General features: G+C 46.1%; 1 protein-coding gene across 2 annotated transcripts; it reads right to left on the bottom strand.

Moving 5' to 3' along the window:
- Nucleotides 1-302: 302 nt before the first annotated feature.
- Nucleotides 303-16,242, bottom strand: DRC3 (dynein regulatory complex subunit 3). 2 transcript variants are annotated; one of them, XM_063414448.1, is made up of 13 exons: nucleotides 16,136-16,242; nucleotides 15,143-15,316; nucleotides 13,663-13,779; nucleotides 12,152-12,318; nucleotides 11,437-11,583; nucleotides 10,106-10,225; nucleotides 8,919-9,030; nucleotides 7,449-7,624; nucleotides 4,417-4,548; nucleotides 3,091-3,161; nucleotides 2,180-2,318; nucleotides 730-861; nucleotides 303-575 (listed from the first exon to the last, which is right to left on the bottom strand). In XM_063414448.1, exons 2-13 carry the CDS (start codon nucleotides 15,297-15,299, stop codon nucleotides 474-476), a joined length of 1,572 nt encoding a protein of 523 aa, XP_063270518.1. In that variant the 5' UTR covers nucleotides 15,300-15,316; nucleotides 16,136-16,242; the 3' UTR covers nucleotides 303-473. The 2 variants fall into 2 exon arrangements, with proteins under 2 accessions (XP_063270518.1, XP_063270519.1); XM_063414449.1 differs by having other exon boundaries at nucleotides 16,102-16,215.
- Nucleotides 16,243-16,662: the final 420 nt, after the last annotated feature.

Here is a 16,662-nt window from a genome sequence, read left to right as displayed (position 1 = left end):
GCATACGGAGCCCCCGCCAGCCCTGTGCTTGCTGAGCTGGAAACCTGCTGTTATCTCGGGGGTGGTTTGATGGAGAGCGCTCCTCTCCCGAGCTGCTGCCTCGTGCCAGCGGCTCACAGGTTCCTGCCGCTGAGCTCGCAGGTACTGAAGCTTTCAGGCATGATATGCTACGATGATTTGGTTCAATCAGCTCACCATATGATTTGGTTCAATCACCAAGGGGATCCATAACCCCTTGTGACCAGGTCTGAGCTGTCTGCACGGGCTTCGTGCCAATGTGATGGAAGAGACAGGGCTTTGGATGCTTTTCCAGAGTCAAGAAGTAGTTTTTATTTGCAGTTTATGGTAGGATGGAAAAAAGAATGCAATTGGTCTGAAATGTTCCAGGCTGCTTGGGCGTAGAGAGGCATCTGTTCCTGCTGGGGCTGCCCCAGCTGAGGCAGCTGCCCAGCCCTGTTCTGCAGGCTCCAGGATCACTGGATCACTGCATTATCCAGCTCCTTCTGCAGAGCGTTGATGAAGCACATGATCTTGGCGATACAGGCGCGATTTCTATCGCTCTCGCTTTGGAACGCCTGGGCAGATTGAAAGTGAATCTGCAGGCGTGTCCAGCTCCCCGGAGCACAGAGGGCTCCAGCAAAGGTCTGCGAGTGCCTCTCCTCACGGTGCCCCTGCCACTTGGGCCAGACCTGTGTGTGCCCCATCCCCCTGAGTGTGAGGGTCTCTTACCTTCTGTGTCACTGAGATCTGCCACTGGTAGATGTTGCAGAGCATGTCGCTCTCTCGCTTATCAATCCTCCGCAGGCGGGTGCAGTGGGACTCGTCCACGGCGTTGACAATGGTGGTTTTGTCCGAGAGGAGCTGGGAGGCAGCGTGACAGGATGAGAGGAGGGGGTGAGCACACAGTGAACCAGCAGCACGGCAGTGCTCAGAGGGAGAAATCCCCCCTCATCAGGCTGAATCCAGGGATTTACCCTTGGCCTTGCTGGGGTGTAGTGGGGCATTATCCCTAACAGCTGGGGTAACAGGCAGCACCCTTGGCCCCACATGCTGGGATGGGGAGTTCAGTGCAAGCAGGGCTGCTTGTGCAGCTGGTGTTGAAGAAAGGCTGTATATGCTCCAGCATGCCTGGAAATGGAAAATCACACTTGGAAGGGATTCCTGCACTGCTGGCACTGGCTGTAAATCTTCATTTTTGGAGAGTCCCAGCTTCTAATGGAAGCGGTGACTTCCCTCGTGGCTCTAAATAGAAGATGGCTTTGCTAACCCATAATGAGGCTTCTCCTGCAGCCAAGTGCAGCTGTTGGGCAAATGAATTCCCTTCTCCACGGGAATGGATGGCAGTGAAGCAAAATGGGTGCGCGGCAGTGGTGCGGAACCGCCACCATCTGCACAGGCCATAAAGCAGCAGCTCCCCGGGGGCTCGGGGCTCTGGTTTGTGTCTGTCAGCTCTTGATTACCTGGAGTGACAGGGGGCTGGGATAATCTGGACAGAGCAAAACCACAGCTAATGCAAATTCAAGTAATTTAGCCACTAAATGAAGGAATAATGGAGGTAAAAAGGGCAGCAGCGCTGCTGAGTGGAGCACTGCAACGATGCTGGTGCTTTTGGAAAGGCTCCTGGGACCTTTGCTTGCACAGCAAGACTGAGGGCTTGGTGGGAGGCTCCATTTAAAGTGTCATGTCCTGCCTCCAGATCAGCTCATAGGCTCGGGAGCTCCAGGAAGGGATTTTGAAATCACTGAGGCAAACAGAGCCCTGGTGCAAGAAATTCTGAGCAGTGTTGGGATTCTGCTGAGGGAGCAGGGAGAGTCTGAACAAAACCAGCTGTGAGGGAGTGCAGCAAAGATGCTGCCTGAGTGCCTGGAAATCAGCCAGAGCAGTGAGTTGTGCTGGAGGCAGGAGAGATTTCCTCAGCAGGTCCCCTGGGCTGCTGCCAGCTCTGGCAGTGCCCAGGGAAACCTGACTACAGTTAGGCCCTGTCCTGGTCAGTGGAGATGTCAGGAGGCACCACAGTTCAGCCAAGCAGCTGGACCCTCTGGGAAGGAGCTTTTGCTGGGTTCAGGTATGGCTCTGGCAGCACTGAGCCTCCTGGAAATCCTGTCCCTTCAGAGAAAAGGCTATGGCCTTGTTTTCCTGCCTACTCCCTCACAGAGATGAATTGTCTTGGTGTCCTCACCTTTCTAACCTCATCTGGCAAACCATCTTCTGACTCCTCTTCAGACTCCTCCTCCTCCTCCAGTTTCTTCATGGTGCTGATGACAATCTCCATCAGCTTCTCATGGTGTTCATTCTCCAGGGCCCGGCACTGGCTGAACGTACAGAGCCTGGTTAAGGGAAAAGCTGCCCACACCCCTCATCTGTGGAGATTAAACAACCTCCCCTAGCTGGGTCTGAGTGTGTGCACAGGGGGTTCTGCAGAAATGAGCCTGGCTGCTCCCAGAAGCTGCTGTGGTGTCAGGATATCAGGAGACACACTTTCAGTTCCTAACCACACACTGAGTCTCATCTTTACTGCCAAATATGAGAGAGGACTGAGAGAGGACCTCAGATTGCCAGGACAATTGGAAGAGGAATTATTGCAATTATTTGCACCAGGCCATCAGATTTCTAGATTTAAAGCAATGTGACCTGATGCTGAAGCACTTCAGTATTCTCATATAACATTTTTCAGCACATATCAAAAATACAAAAAGGAACACCATTTAAAGAATATTCAACTAGAATTGCAGATATTTCATTGATTGCTATGGCAGCAAGGTACCTAGAAAACAGTCTAACCAGATCTTCCCTGTGTTTTGTCTTCTCTGGATGGAGAAGAAAGGAGGATTCCCAACAGGGTGAAAGCTGCCTACATCCTACAGACTTCCACCACAGCAGAATTTAGATCTTTCTGTGCTCTCCAGAGTCTCCACATAAAGAAGCTGGGCACGTTAAATGATCGTTTCTCAAAGCTGGGAAAAGATATTTTCTGTTGATTGAGATTAAAAAAAATTAAAGTTTTTATACTGGTGGCTCATTTTTGCATTTAGAGGTGAGGTGTAGGTGCATGACTGGGAGGCCTAGGTTAACACACTGTGAAAAGGATATATTCCTTGAATGGTTTCAATGAATGTTGATGCTATGACATCAATGCTTCTTTTAAAGTCCTGTAACAGCTCCTTAACAGAGGGGAAAAAGAGGAAATATCACAATGAAAACTTGCATAAACATAACAGGGAGTCAGAGAGTCTAGGCAGAATCTATGATTTATTGTAATTTGGACTCACTGCTGTTATTAGCACAGTAATAAACTGAACTGCCTCAAGCATTAAAGTGTTTACAAAGTGCTGCAAGATTTTCTTCTCTTCTTCAGGGACAGAAAATCAGAATCAGCTTATTGGAGGGAAGTTGACTGAATACTACCTTTACCCAGTGTCTGGAGTAAGCCAGGGGATCCTTTGTTACCCTCACCTAAGCAGTGCCTGGAGAGGGCTGTATTCCCATCCTCAGCCATGCTGCAGCTTCCTGGGCCTTGTCTTTATGAAGAGCCTCTTCTCAGAAGCACAACCCCTGCCTGGGCTTTACTGCAGCTTTTGGTTTAGTCCTCAGAAATTAAAATTGCTGCTGCCAATTCCCTCTCGCAGAAATGGATGATGGAGAATCTGTGAAGTGTTGCACTTAAATGTCTTGGTGCCTGAATCCTGCAAATCCAGCAGGGCACACAGGGAGAAATGTTTCTGCTCATCCCATCAGTGACTGCTGATAGGTGAGGGCCAACCCAGAAAACACTAAAAAGGCACAATCCTGATGCAGTGAGGATCCATTTTGAGCTGCTGCTTTCTGCCATCCATGCTCACAGAAGTAAACTGCTGTACACAGGCCACAGCTCCTGCCTGCTCATTTTTAAACAGATTATTTTGGGTTTTTTCCTTTGATGAAGATGCACATCAGCAGCCCTGCCCTAGTTTTTGAGGAAAAGTCTGGGGAGGAAAAGGCAGCTATTATGCAAGCAAATGCAGCAAGCTGAGCAGGAATGTGTGTAATCTTATAGCAAAGATCAGCTTCAAAGAATGACACCTCTAGAATCCCAAATGTATACCCCATGCTATGCAGCGACTTGTGCAGAACTGCAAAATCATTGCACAACCTCCCTGTCTCTAAAGGGTGGGAAACCAGCTTGGATAGATGTGATGGACATGCTGTGTTCTGCTCTGAGAAGCAGAAATCTGCTGTAAGGTCTCACTGTCCAGGGCCTGATCTCACCCTCATCAGCTCTGAGAAGAGAAAGAGTAAGATGGCAACAAAACATTTTCCTCAGTGGAAATCCTGTGTCCCCCTCTGTGTGAGTAAGCTGCTGCACAGGGCTGAGTGACAGAGAAGTGACCCCCCAAGGCTGTGGCTGTGAGGTCCCACAGGTGTGAGCTTGGATCTCACCTCCAGGTCGTTGGACACCAACGCTTCCAAGGTCATGAGTGCATCCCACAGCTGCTGGATGTCCTCCTTGCCCTGGGCTCGTTTACACTCAGCAATATCACCACTGCCAGCCTGATAAAGCTCATCCAGCCTCTAAACACAGAGATGCATGAATTACTTATAGGTTGTGTTCAGCACTCCGTCGCACTTTAATTAACTTGGTACATGTGTGAGAAAGAGTTGCTGCTGCTGATTAGCTGAAATGAAATGTGATGATTCAGGGAAGTCTCCAGATTTACATAGTGGGTAGTCAACAGTGCTGAGGTTTGCTGCTGCAGAGGGATTGGGAAAATTCTTCCTCATCCTCCTTTCAGCAGAAGACTTTACTCCTTCTATGCTTACAACTTTGGTTCCCCTTCATTTCAAGCAAAAAACCCCAATATTTAATTCTTGACATTGCTGGCTCTGAAGAAGAAAATAACAAGTGCTTTAGAGAATGAAACACAAACCTAAATCCTGATCCACTTCCTGCCAAGGAGAATCTTGACTGACTTCCAGTAGGGTCAGGATTTGGTATTCTGAATATGGAATACCTATCATTGCCTGCCTTCCTCTTACAGTAAGGATTTATTGCCCTTCAGAATTATGTATTGACGTCACTTTTGTATCAGGCAAGATTTATGTTTCCTTGGATAAAAAAAAAAAAAAAAATCCTCTTGTGCTGAATGTGTTCTTTTCAAGTCTGTTTAAAATCAGTTAACAATCAACTGTTAAAAAAAGGAGGAAAATATATATGTTTTATTATGTCTAATCGACTTCTCCTGAGAGGGAATAGAACGGGGTGAAACAAAGAATTCTGTTTAAAACCCCTGCCAAGGCTTATGTATGGAAATGGGGTAGATTATCCAAACTTTGCAGTGTTAAAAGGGGGAAGGGGAGAGCAAGGTGTCTTCTTCTCTAATGTAAACAAGGTAAGAGCTCAAAAGGCTCCAGAGCCACTCAAGCTGCCCCTCTGGAAGCAATAACTTCAAAGTTCAAGGCCTTTAATCCTCCATAACCAACTTCAGAGAGCACAGTGATTTTACAGGTTACCCAAGTTTATGTGAAAGGATTACAGACAGACAAACAGCCCTAAGAACAGCTCACAGACTGCAGTCTGCTGGGACCTCTGTGCCTTTTGAACTGTTCCAGCAATTTTAAATGATGGGGAAATGATATTAAAACCCTGTGTTTGGATTTAATACCAACTCCTCTAATATTTGTATGAAAACTGGCATGCTGACCCCTGTGTCCTGTTTATGGAGAATCATGGAATCCCAGAATGGTTTTTCCAAGCCCCATCCAACCTGGCCCTGGACACTTCCAGGGATCCAGGGGCAGCCACAGCTTCTGTGGGAATCTGTGCCAGGGCCTCCCCACCCTCAGGGAATATTAGATTAAATATTAGGAAGGATTTCTTCCTAATATTTAATCTAATTTCTTCCTAATATCCCCTCCAAGCCTCTCCTCCTTTGTCCTACGGCCATTCCCCCTTGTCACTCCTTGCAGCCCAATCCATAGCTGAGCCTGTAGGTCAGACAGAGGTGAAGGGATAAAATCTGGCCTCAGCTGCGTTTCTTTGGGTTTTGTTGTTGTTTCTTTGTTTTTGTAGGTTTTGCAGGGTTTGTTTTGCTGGCTCAGGGTTTTTTAATGGAAGATATAGTGAGAATTCAAGCACAGGTTAACCGTATACTCCTATCAAACCTCTGGTTGGAACGAGACGATCTCTAAGCTCCCTTCCAACCCAAACCCTTCTGCAGTTCTGTGACTCTGGTGGTGCTGCCAGCTCCTGGAGCTGCTCGATGCAGATTCCCAGCATGAGTCAGCAAGGTTCAAGGGCCGGGGAGCAGAGTGACTCAGCAGCCATCAGCCTGTGACAGGCACTGAAATAAAAGTGACCTGGTTTCCAGCGGGAGCCAGAGCTCGTGACTCTGCTGGTGTCACTTGTCAGGGACTTGCTCTCTCAGCTGACAGTGTTACCAGGCTTCACCCCTCCCTTATTTCTTTTTTTTTTTCCTGTGGAAACAAAATCATGATCCATCTATTATACATGGTTAGAAAGGGATCCAGCTAGAAGCTACGCCCTGAGCAGCCACAATGGGTGGCTGTAGTTGAGCAGAATGAAAAGAGAGAGTTTCTGCTTTAAAGGACCAGAAATACATTAAAATAACTTTCTCTAATTTTTTTGGTTATAGTTCTTTGAGCTGTTGTTGAGAAAATGAACTGAAGCAGAAAATTACTTGAAAATAAACTGAATACCCTGCAATTTCCTTCCTTTTCTTCCTGGTTTGTCAATGAAGGAAGAGCTGTTGGAGGCTTCAAAAAGAAGGGGAGTAGCAGTAAGCATCTATCTATCTTAAAAATCAACTTCATAAAAATATATATACTAAAAGGAAGGTTGAGCATTTCCATTTTCTTAAATATTGGTGACTTTTCTGGATGAGAAAAAAATAAGTAAAAAACTCTACCCTGTTCAGCCACATTTTTCTGTAAACCCTTGAAGGACTTTTACATTTATAAATGATAACATTATGACATATTAATTTTTTTTCTACACTGAATTTCCAGTATAGATAAAGGCTGTGTTAGCTGGTTGCAGTTTGCCCAAAGGGCAGAAATTTCCATACCCATTTTTTTTCCTACACAAAGTATTAAAAAACTTTTCACATTATGTCAATGACATTGTATTAGCTAACAAAACTATTTTTCTTTGTATGAATTTAGGTTGTAAGAAACACTCAAGGAAATATCAGTGACTGAGCACTGGAAGAGGTTTCCAGAGAGGCTGTGGGTGCTCCTCCTTGACCAGAACCAGATGACTTTCAGAGATCCCTTCCACTCTCAACCACTCTGATTCTGCCATTAGGGATCAAGTACTGATTTCCATTTCAGCATTGTCAATCCAGAACAATTTTTTCTACATTTAATGGAGTTACTCTCATTTTCAGCACAATTAAAAGCTGGTACAGGCTGTAGAGAAATCATGTATCAAACAAACAAAAGTAAAACATTACCCTTTGGTTCCGACTTTCAAAGTCTGAGATTATTCTCTTGCTTTCTTGCTGGTTGACTGTCAGAATTTCATGTAATCTTTTGTAGAATTTGGAGACTTCAGCTTCTCGTTTTTCATACTCTTCCAGTCCATAGTTAAACAGGTTCTCAGAAAGTAAGACAAATTCCTTCTTGTATGTGACAGCAGAGTCAAGGCTTTTTGCTTGTTCAGTGGAGCAACACGTTATGTTCCTTCTGCCTCTGCAAATCTGAGCAACAAGAGCCACGAGCTACTTCTATGTAAACTCTGTGGTTCTTGCTGGGAGCTGCCAAATATTCTGTCTGGGGCAGGACTGGGTCACCCATTCACGTTTTATGCACAGGATTTTGCTGTCTTAAGGCTAGGAGAAAGCTGTGGCAACTTGAAGGGGGGAAAAAAGGCCTTGAGGAAGAGAAGAAAATACATTTCACTTGTCTGGCTCTTCTAACACAGCAGCAGAAGGAAGCCTACAACCCTATCTGTCTTCACAAGTGTGAATACAGTGCCTGTGTAGTTAATAAATACAGCTCTGGAGCCCACAGCCAGAGCACAGAATAAACTACTGACTTGGTAGCATCACAAAAATAACGTCAATTTTTCTTTTGCTATTATCTTGGCAATGGAATTGTTTCTGGAGTCTATTGTAGTTAAGCTGTGATGCATTTTTCCCCAACAGTGTAATGCAATTTTAAGGAAGGTCAAGTTAGTGGCCTTGACAATACTCTATTAATCTGAATGAGAAAAGAAAAAAGAAAAAAAAAAACGTGTTCTGCTTTCTGCTCCCCCGTGTAGGAGCAATGATCAGAAAAATGTGCTGGCCTGGAAACTTCACGTTGCCAGTTCTGGCAGGTTGTGAGATATGCGACTTGTATCGTTCTGATTAGTCTGTTCCTATCTCCTACCACTTCAATTTCAACATGATTTTAGTGGCTGTGCTCTTACAATCTAACCGACAGAGATTTATCTTCCAGCTCATTTTAAACTTTAAGTGGATTCCAGACTTAAAGAAAGCACAAAGTCTTGATGCTTGAAGGGTCAGAAAAGGAGGCTGCTGAAATCGTGTTTGATTCAAGGGAGAGAAAAGGAATATGGTAATTACAACAGTGAGAATTTAAAACGCTGGGATCTCATGACCTGTTGGGGATAGAAACGAGTGGTTTTATAAATGGGATGTTTCAAGCTGGGCTGGCCAGCTTGCCAGTAATATAAACCATTTGTTTGGAGCCCTCATATTTCACAAGATATCAAGCCTTAAAGCTGTCAGTGGTCTCACGGCCTTGCAGTGTAATTTTTGGTACCATTCCAGAATTGAACACAGACGGTCTCAGATCTTAGATCAATGTGGCTTTCAGCTCTGGACAAAAGCAACAGATGAAGAGTCCCTGTGGATGCAGTTCCTTCTTAACTCAAGGTACCTTTTAGCTGTAGGTATTCCAAACCCAGGAAGGATATGCCTCCAGCAGGTCCCCCACTCCAGGGACAGAAGCCAGTTTGGCAGCTTCTCTGTCCTCTGCATACAGACTGTCAAACAGGAGTGATCCATTCAGGTACTCAACAAAGGCTGTCTTTGAAGAGAAACAGAGCAAAATAAGTAAAATAAAGATGCCAGCCTGCTGCCAGTCCTCAGGATGTGTCTCTCCTATAAGCACCTCAGCAGCAGCAGAACATTGGTGCAGACACAGGTACATGAACACAGCAGAAACACCAACCAAGCCATGAGAGCCCCTTGCAACCAGAGTGAAACCCATCCCAGGGGCTTTGCTGCTACAACTCTGTAGCCTAAGGATAGAAAACACTGTTTAATCTTGTATCAGATCACGGAAGCATGAAATGGTTTGGGTTGGAAGGGACATTAAAGATCATCCAGTTCCAACCCCCTGCCGTGGGCAGAGACACCTTCCACTCTCTCAGGCTGCTCCAATCCCCATCCAACCTTGCCTGGAACACTTCAGGGATGGGGCAGCCACAGCTTCTCTGGGCAGTTGCCAGTATAAGACATTATCACATACAAACATTTATTGCAAAGCTATTTAGCCTTTCAGTTGGTGAACTTTGGGGAGGGACAAAGGGAAAAGTTGCAGGCATCCTCCCTGGTACTAAACACTCAACTTAAGCCACTCTGATCTTCTGCAGGTCTCGAATACAGAGCCAGGCTGAGGCTATAACTGAAAGCACAATTCCACCTGGTCTTGCTTTTAGTCCAGTCACAGGACTACAGTGATCTCTGAAGTCCTGGAGAGTTTAACCATAAAACTAATGAAAGGCTTAACTCAGTGTGAAGGAGGAAAAAAAAAAGTCACTTCACCATGAAAATGTTAACATTTCCGTCAGACCTGTAATTTCCTTAATCTCATGTCAGGCTGATAAGCTGCCTGGGTATGATTTACTATTTAGCTTTGCAGGGTCTCTGTCTGTAGTTTTATTGTTCAGCCCAAAGAATTATGTTCCCCCATGTCGTGTGTATTCCACAGCAGTTCCTGTTTCCACCGAAAAGATAAGATTCAGAGATTAATCCAAGCCTTAGTTTTAGCAGAGTCAATGTTAAGCTCTCATTAAATCTTCAGGCAGGGAAAAGACAAGACAATATGTGTTGTGCTTCTTTCTCCTGAGACAATACACAACCAGCCAAAGAAAACTTACCTGGTGGTACTCCAGCTCTTTCTGCTTTGCCTCTTCTCTCTCCTGCACAGCAAGGACCTGAGCCTCCTCTTGCTCCAATGGCTCGGTAAGATCTTGATACTTTACAGCTGCAGCATGTCTCTGAGAAATAAAAATAAAATATTTGTATTAGATTATCCAACATTGCTCCACCAATTATGCTCAAAGTCTGGGCGTAAGTAGCTGATCTTTCTAGAACATGCACCAGAGTGGCATCTGCATCTCCATTTCCTCCTGGGCTTTTTATTAAACTACTTATGAAGTTCCTAATCTAATCCTCATCCCATTTTTTGCTGGCATATTGCTCTGTTTCTGCATTCAATGCATCTGAGATAATTCAGTCCCAGGAAGCTTTTCTCTCTCCATTTTCTCATCTTTAGAATTGGGGTTTTTTCTCCTCTTTTAGCAGGAAGTTCTATTTTGACTTCTATAATTTGAGCTCCACTTTAATCAGTCAGCGAGGTTAATACATTTCCTAGGGTGGAGAAGGCTCTTTGGAGGAGTGGATGGCAAGGTAGTATCAGGGGCAAGAACCTCATTAGCTTGAAACTGAAGCTTGACAAATTTAAGTACGCAATTCTCTGACGTCCCTGATGAGCAGGGACTGCATTCCATGACCTGGAAAGCCCTTCCAGTCCTGTGGTAAGAGCAATGTACATTCCAAGTACAGCTGCTGCTCTGTGCCAAGCAAATTTACAATTAATCATGTTCTTTGGTTACTTAAAAAAAAAAAAAGAAAACAACAAAGAAAACCCTGAACAAAAAAATCTTGTCTTTGTTCCTTTGAGCCCTGGGATGATAAAGCAGTTCCACAGGTTACTGGTGAGGATGAAGTGTCTTGTTCTCAGAAATCAAAAGTGGGAAGTGCATTCAGGCACCTGCTTGCCTGGATTGTCAGTCTGCTGCTGAAACAAATCACTCTGTGAGCAGCAGGACCACCAAGGCTCCCTCCCCCTGGATCCACGTCTCAAGACTGATTTCCTCTGAGATTCTCCAAGACTTGCACTCACACTGCAGCCTCTCTGTGGCAACACGAAGCAGGCCCCTCTCCCACACACAGCTGCTGATTTTCACAAAATCTGTGAAGACATCATGCTTCTGACACCTCTGCCTCTCTGTCAGATTTGACAGAATTTGGCCTACAGGTTCACAGCTGTTATGTGGAAGCAGAATAAACACTGTGTGTTTCTGTGAGCCTGATTTCTGCAGGGAACCTGCCCCCAGTGCTGGAATATTGCTGGCACACCAACAAAGCAAAGGCTCTGTAAGATGCTGTTGCCTGATTTCCCAATCAGGGAATGCAGAAATCTCACCGTGGAGTGTCTCACGAGCTTGAAGTCCAAATAAACCAGGCTTGGAAGATGAGCAACAACAAACAGCCTGTAGTGCTCTGTGCTGCAGAAAGGGTTCCCACTGAGGTTCAGGGTCCGTAAGTTTTTTAACCTCCTGAGACAGACAACCTGTGCCAAAAGGAAAGAGCTCTGTATTTCCCAGTGCTGGGGAAACACAGCCTTGGAATTTATTGCTTTTATTACAGTTGGGTTGCAATATGTATTCTGCTCCGCTGCCAAATTCACATGACAGTCAATTATGAGTTTCTAATTGTTTTGGGAAAGGAAATACTTAAATTCACTCTGGGAATATGCAGACAATGGGTGGTGAGAGAAGGCAGATGGGGTGCACAGGTCCTATATTGGTAAGATGCCCTCAAAAGAACCCCAAATAAATCCTGGTCTCTCTCCTTTTCTCATATGTAGCCACTTATTCCTTTTCTGGCCAGCAGGAATTTTGCCGTGGCTGAGAGCAGTCACAGAACTGGGCCCCCATGAGCCAGTGATATAAAAGAAAAATGGCTGCAGTAAGTGTTAAATGTTAACTGCACTTAACACCAGAGGACCAAAACCATAGCTCAGACTACTTAGAAATCCTAAGGAGAATTTTGTCACCTAAGGAAGATGATGGCAAATGCCAGTTTTAGAATATCTGATCCTTCAACAGGGAATATTTGCAAAGCCAGGGAACACTCACATCTTCCAGAATGGTCAGGTTATTCTTCCCTATGGAGAAAATCTGCAGCTCTTGCAACATGTCCAAGTGCTCGATTTTAGATATTCTGTTACTGTAGAGACTGAGGTCCTGCAGTTTGACAAGAGTATCCAGGCCCTCAATTACTTCAATATTGTTGAAGGACAGGTCTGGGGAAGAATTTAGAAATCAAACATTAAATTATTTCTTGCGAACACCCTGATTCTCCCCTTTAGTCCTGGATGTAGCAGTTTATGCACAGATTTTTCTCAGGGGTGGCCCATGTCCCACAGGAAAGGCTCAGCATTAAATTATCCTTTATTCCCATCTCCTCCTTGCAATTGTCTGTGCAACTTTTAAATGAGAGGAAAAGCTGAAGTTAGTCCATGCAGAGTCCACATACACAGCCTGAAAGGGACTTCTGCCTTATGGGGAAACACAAAACAGGAGCTGGGGAAATGCCCTTAGAGGGGAATTTCTGTGATAAATCTGACACTGTCTTGTTTCTTGCAGACTCTGTCCTGCCACACCAATGCCACAGTGGTTGTCACTCCCTCAGGCCCAAGATATGGCAGCTCCATGTCAGTGGAGTGATGCAAATGCTCACTTTAGCTGCTTCACTTATTGAAATGTCCTCTTCCCCTGCCAGAACACCTCTCCTAACACCTACACTCACCATGACTAAGGGCAGGATTTGCCCTTGGACTAGTACTGAGCAAGCCAGGAGTTCAAAAACAGTTTATGAGGTCTCTTGGGTGGCTGAGACACTTGTGTAGCAGCAGCTGAACCACTGCAGCCTTTGGGCAAACAAAATATGTGAGTGTGTTTCTAAATACTTGGCTTACACAGATCAGTTGGTGACTCACAAGAGCATCAGTCATCTGTGGAGCAGAACAGTGCAGACAACTGGGCAGAAGAACCCATCAGACATTTCACAACGTGCTTACGAGCTGAAGCCCTGCATGCTGAGAATATATTTAGAATTCCAGCCAGCAACGAAGCTGCAGTTCCAGGGAATGCTCTAAGCTGTGCATCTGTGTAGCTGCAAGCAGTCACATCAGGCTACAAGGATGGGCAGTCCTTGGGACAAGGATGGCACCAAGCCCTGAAGGATGTAGGGGTAAAGATGGTGGGTTGTAGGCTCTGGAATGCCTGCAGCAGCTTTGAAAACAGAATGCAGGCTTCTAAATCACACAGGTGCTTCCATAAATATTCCTGAAAGTCACCCCTGAACACAATACAAACCCTGGAAACAACCTTGAAACCTCAGCTTCCCGTTCCTGCCACACCAGATGTATTAAACCCAGTTTTTAAACATTGTAAGGATTGTTTTGCAGCTCTGATACTCAGGCATTTTGACATTTGACAGTCAAATAAGGAGACACACAGACAGCTGACAGCCTTCCCAGGGTAAGCTCCTATCAGTCGTGTTCGAGAAGTGAGGTGACATCCTGGTTTATCACAGATTGCTTTGCCCCTGTGAAGACATCCACCCTCCTCTGCCTGTGTCTCACCGAGCCATACAAGGTGAACCAGACTCTTCAGACCTTCTATCTTCTCAATGAAGTTGTTGTCCAGCTGCAGTTTAGTCAGATTCTCTAATGGCCACAGATTATCAATCTGCAGGATGCCTAAAGCCACAGGAAAAAAATTTTAAAAAAGGAAAGAAAATTGCTTTTCATGTGAGACAGCTTGGTTTTAGCAGACACGCTGCCTTGCACAAGGAAAACACGTCCAGTCTTGCCTCCAAAAGGATTTTCAGCGTGTGATGAGTGCCCTGGAGAGCTCAGAGGTGCTCTGGCTGGACGAGATTTCAGTGAAACAGCCCACTTAACCTCAGTGTCCTGCACCAGCACACGCTGCTCATCAGCGAGGCCAACGAGGCGTGCAGGGGATGCTGACGATGGCCCTGCACTCCAGTGGCTTTATGAATCCACTGCCAGGAGGCCTTGACCTTCATTTTCCTCCCCAGCTCCAAGCAGCAGGTTTGGGATGAGACTCTGCTTTTTCTCTGCATTTGCAGTCTAGCAGTGCCCAGCTCCTGCTTTTGTAAATGACTCTCCTGCTCCCAGGATTCTCATCACAGGAGAGGAAGTTGGAGTCTTCTCTTTCTGTGAAGGCTGCAGTTTAGAACTAATCAATATCCCTGCATTTAGTTTCCTCCAAAAACAGAATCACAAGGGCAGGCTGTTAGTCACCACAGCAAAGTATCAGGACCAAGGTGACAGGAAATACAGAACATTCTCACTCCCATTTCTCTTTCCCCTGCAATTGCTTCCCAGAAGATTTCATCCTGTCCTGCTATCCTTATTTAGTGAGGGCACTATAAACCAAGGAATTGCATGCACAAAATATTCACACAGTTCTGGATTTTGTATTTGCAAACAAATCTATGCAGGATCAGGTCAAGGGAGTCTTTTCTAAGAAAATCAACTCATACACACATTATTTTACTGGGGCACACAAAGAATAATCAACAGTACATTTTGCCTGTGAAATTACCCCCCTCCCCCAAATACTCAAATATTGAGCCAAATGTTCCTCCTTTTCATTTTTTTGAGTGCAAGTTTACAACAGGTTTGTCAGTAAGAGACAAGCCATGGTGATGCTCTGGATGACCAGAGAATGCCACCAGGGTGGACTGTAATCACCACAATCTCCCAAACAGCTCTCACACCACCACCAGCCAGGGCAGGGCCTGCCCAGGGTTGGATTTGGCCACGGACCGAGGGACCCAACAGGCCTGTGGCCTGTAGGTGTCACCACAATATAAATGTTAAATGAGAACAGCAGTGACAATAAGAGTGAGGAGTGAAGCAGTTTTGAAGTTACGCATCAGCAAAAGCACCCAGCTCCTTTGTAGAGGTATGAGCAAAAGTCCAAGCCCAGATGTTAATTTTCACATAATAAATTCAAGCTAATAATGATTGCTTAATTGCCAGTTACCCACTTATTATATTACCTTCTAGCAAATGTATATATTCTGATACTTACTTTTAAAACTAAGTTGTAGCTCTGTCACAACCTTCAAGTTAATATTTTCCCGTCTGGCAAGATCTCCAAGGTCCTCTGGACACTTCTCTTCAATGGCTTTCTGAACCATTTCATCATCAATAATGGTTGGCTCAACATTACTGAAAAACTGACTCATTGTGAGACAGAATCAGCCTTAAAGGACAGAAAAGAAAAATAAATTAAACCACTGCCTGGCTACTCTTTCCAGCAGGCGTAGAATCCCAGAATCCTGGAATGGTTTGGTTTGGAAGGAATCTTAAAGATCATCTCATTCCACTCTCTGCCATGGGCAGGGACACTTTCCACTATCCCAGGTTGCTCCAAGCCCCATCCAACCTGGGTCAGCCTGCTCCAATGCTTGACAACCCTTTCAGTGAAGAAATTTTTCACGGAAATTTAAATATCCCTAATGTTGCCCTGGAGGCAATGAGACTATTTGTCTTTTTCGAACTGTGCAGAGTTAATGAATCGCTGAAGGACTTGAATCCTCAGCCTTTTGCTTGTGTAAGATGTTTATAATTACTGAGCAAGTTCTGATTTATTTTTGCATAGGACAGCAATGATAAACGTCAGAGTTTAGAGAGTTCTGTTCTCATTATGGCATTCCATTAACAAACCAAACCTCTCTGTGGCTGTGTGCAGTACAGACCGAGGAGCAGCAGGCTCTGGATTTATCCATCCTTGACCTTCCTCTCTCTCTTTCTTGTACGTTCACAGAATGGTTTGAGTTAGAGGGGACCTTAAAGACCACCCAGTGCCATCCCTGTCATGGCAGGGACACCTTCCACTACCCCAGGTTGCTCCAAGCCCTGTCCACCCTGGCCTTGAACACTCCCAGGGGTGCGCACTTGTCCAGCGTCTCTTCGGTCAATGCCGGTTACAACCACCCCTGCCCGGTGGGTGGGAAGGGGCCGCCGCCTCCCGCTCCCAGCACCCACCGAGGCGCAGATCCCGGCCCATCAGGCCTCTCACCCGCAGGTCCCCTGCGGTCCGGGTCGCTTCCCTGTTCCCGGTTCCCGGTTCCCGGTTCCCGGTTCCCGGTTCCGGTTCCCACCCGCGCCTCGCCGCCCGTCGCTAAGGAAGCCCGGGTGCGTTGCTAAGGACGACACGTGACAGGCTCCGCCGCCAATGGGCGTGGAGTGGGTGGGGAGGTCAACTACCAATCAGAGCGCGAGAAATCCGTGTCAGCCAATCAGCGTCGGGACCTTGCCCTCGGGGCGGAGAGGGCGAGGATGATTGACGTTCGCTTTGCTCAATAATATTACAGATAGTTTCGGCCTTTACCCAATGGGGAATGGCATTCTCGGTGTCCCCGCTGTCCATCAAAGGGAGGGCGGGGCGTGGGCCGGGACCACCGCGGGGGCGGGCCCCTCTCTTGACAGTGATGGACACGGCCTTTAACCAGTAGTTTAGCTGCGCGTCCCGCAGCTGTCCAATCGAGCGCAGGGAGGCGGGACCCACCTGCCAGAACGCGCTGTGGTTGGTTAGCGCGGCTGTCG

The sequence above is a fragment of the Prinia subflava genome, chromosome 17 (genome assembly GCF_021018805.1).
Source record: "Prinia subflava isolate CZ2003 ecotype Zambia chromosome 17, Cam_Psub_1.2, whole genome shotgun sequence".
Lineage (NCBI taxonomy): Eukaryota > Metazoa > Chordata > Aves > Passeriformes > Cisticolidae > Prinia > Prinia subflava.
The sequence above is the reverse complement of the archived record's forward strand: the minus strand, read 5'-3'. Positions and strand labels throughout refer to the sequence as shown.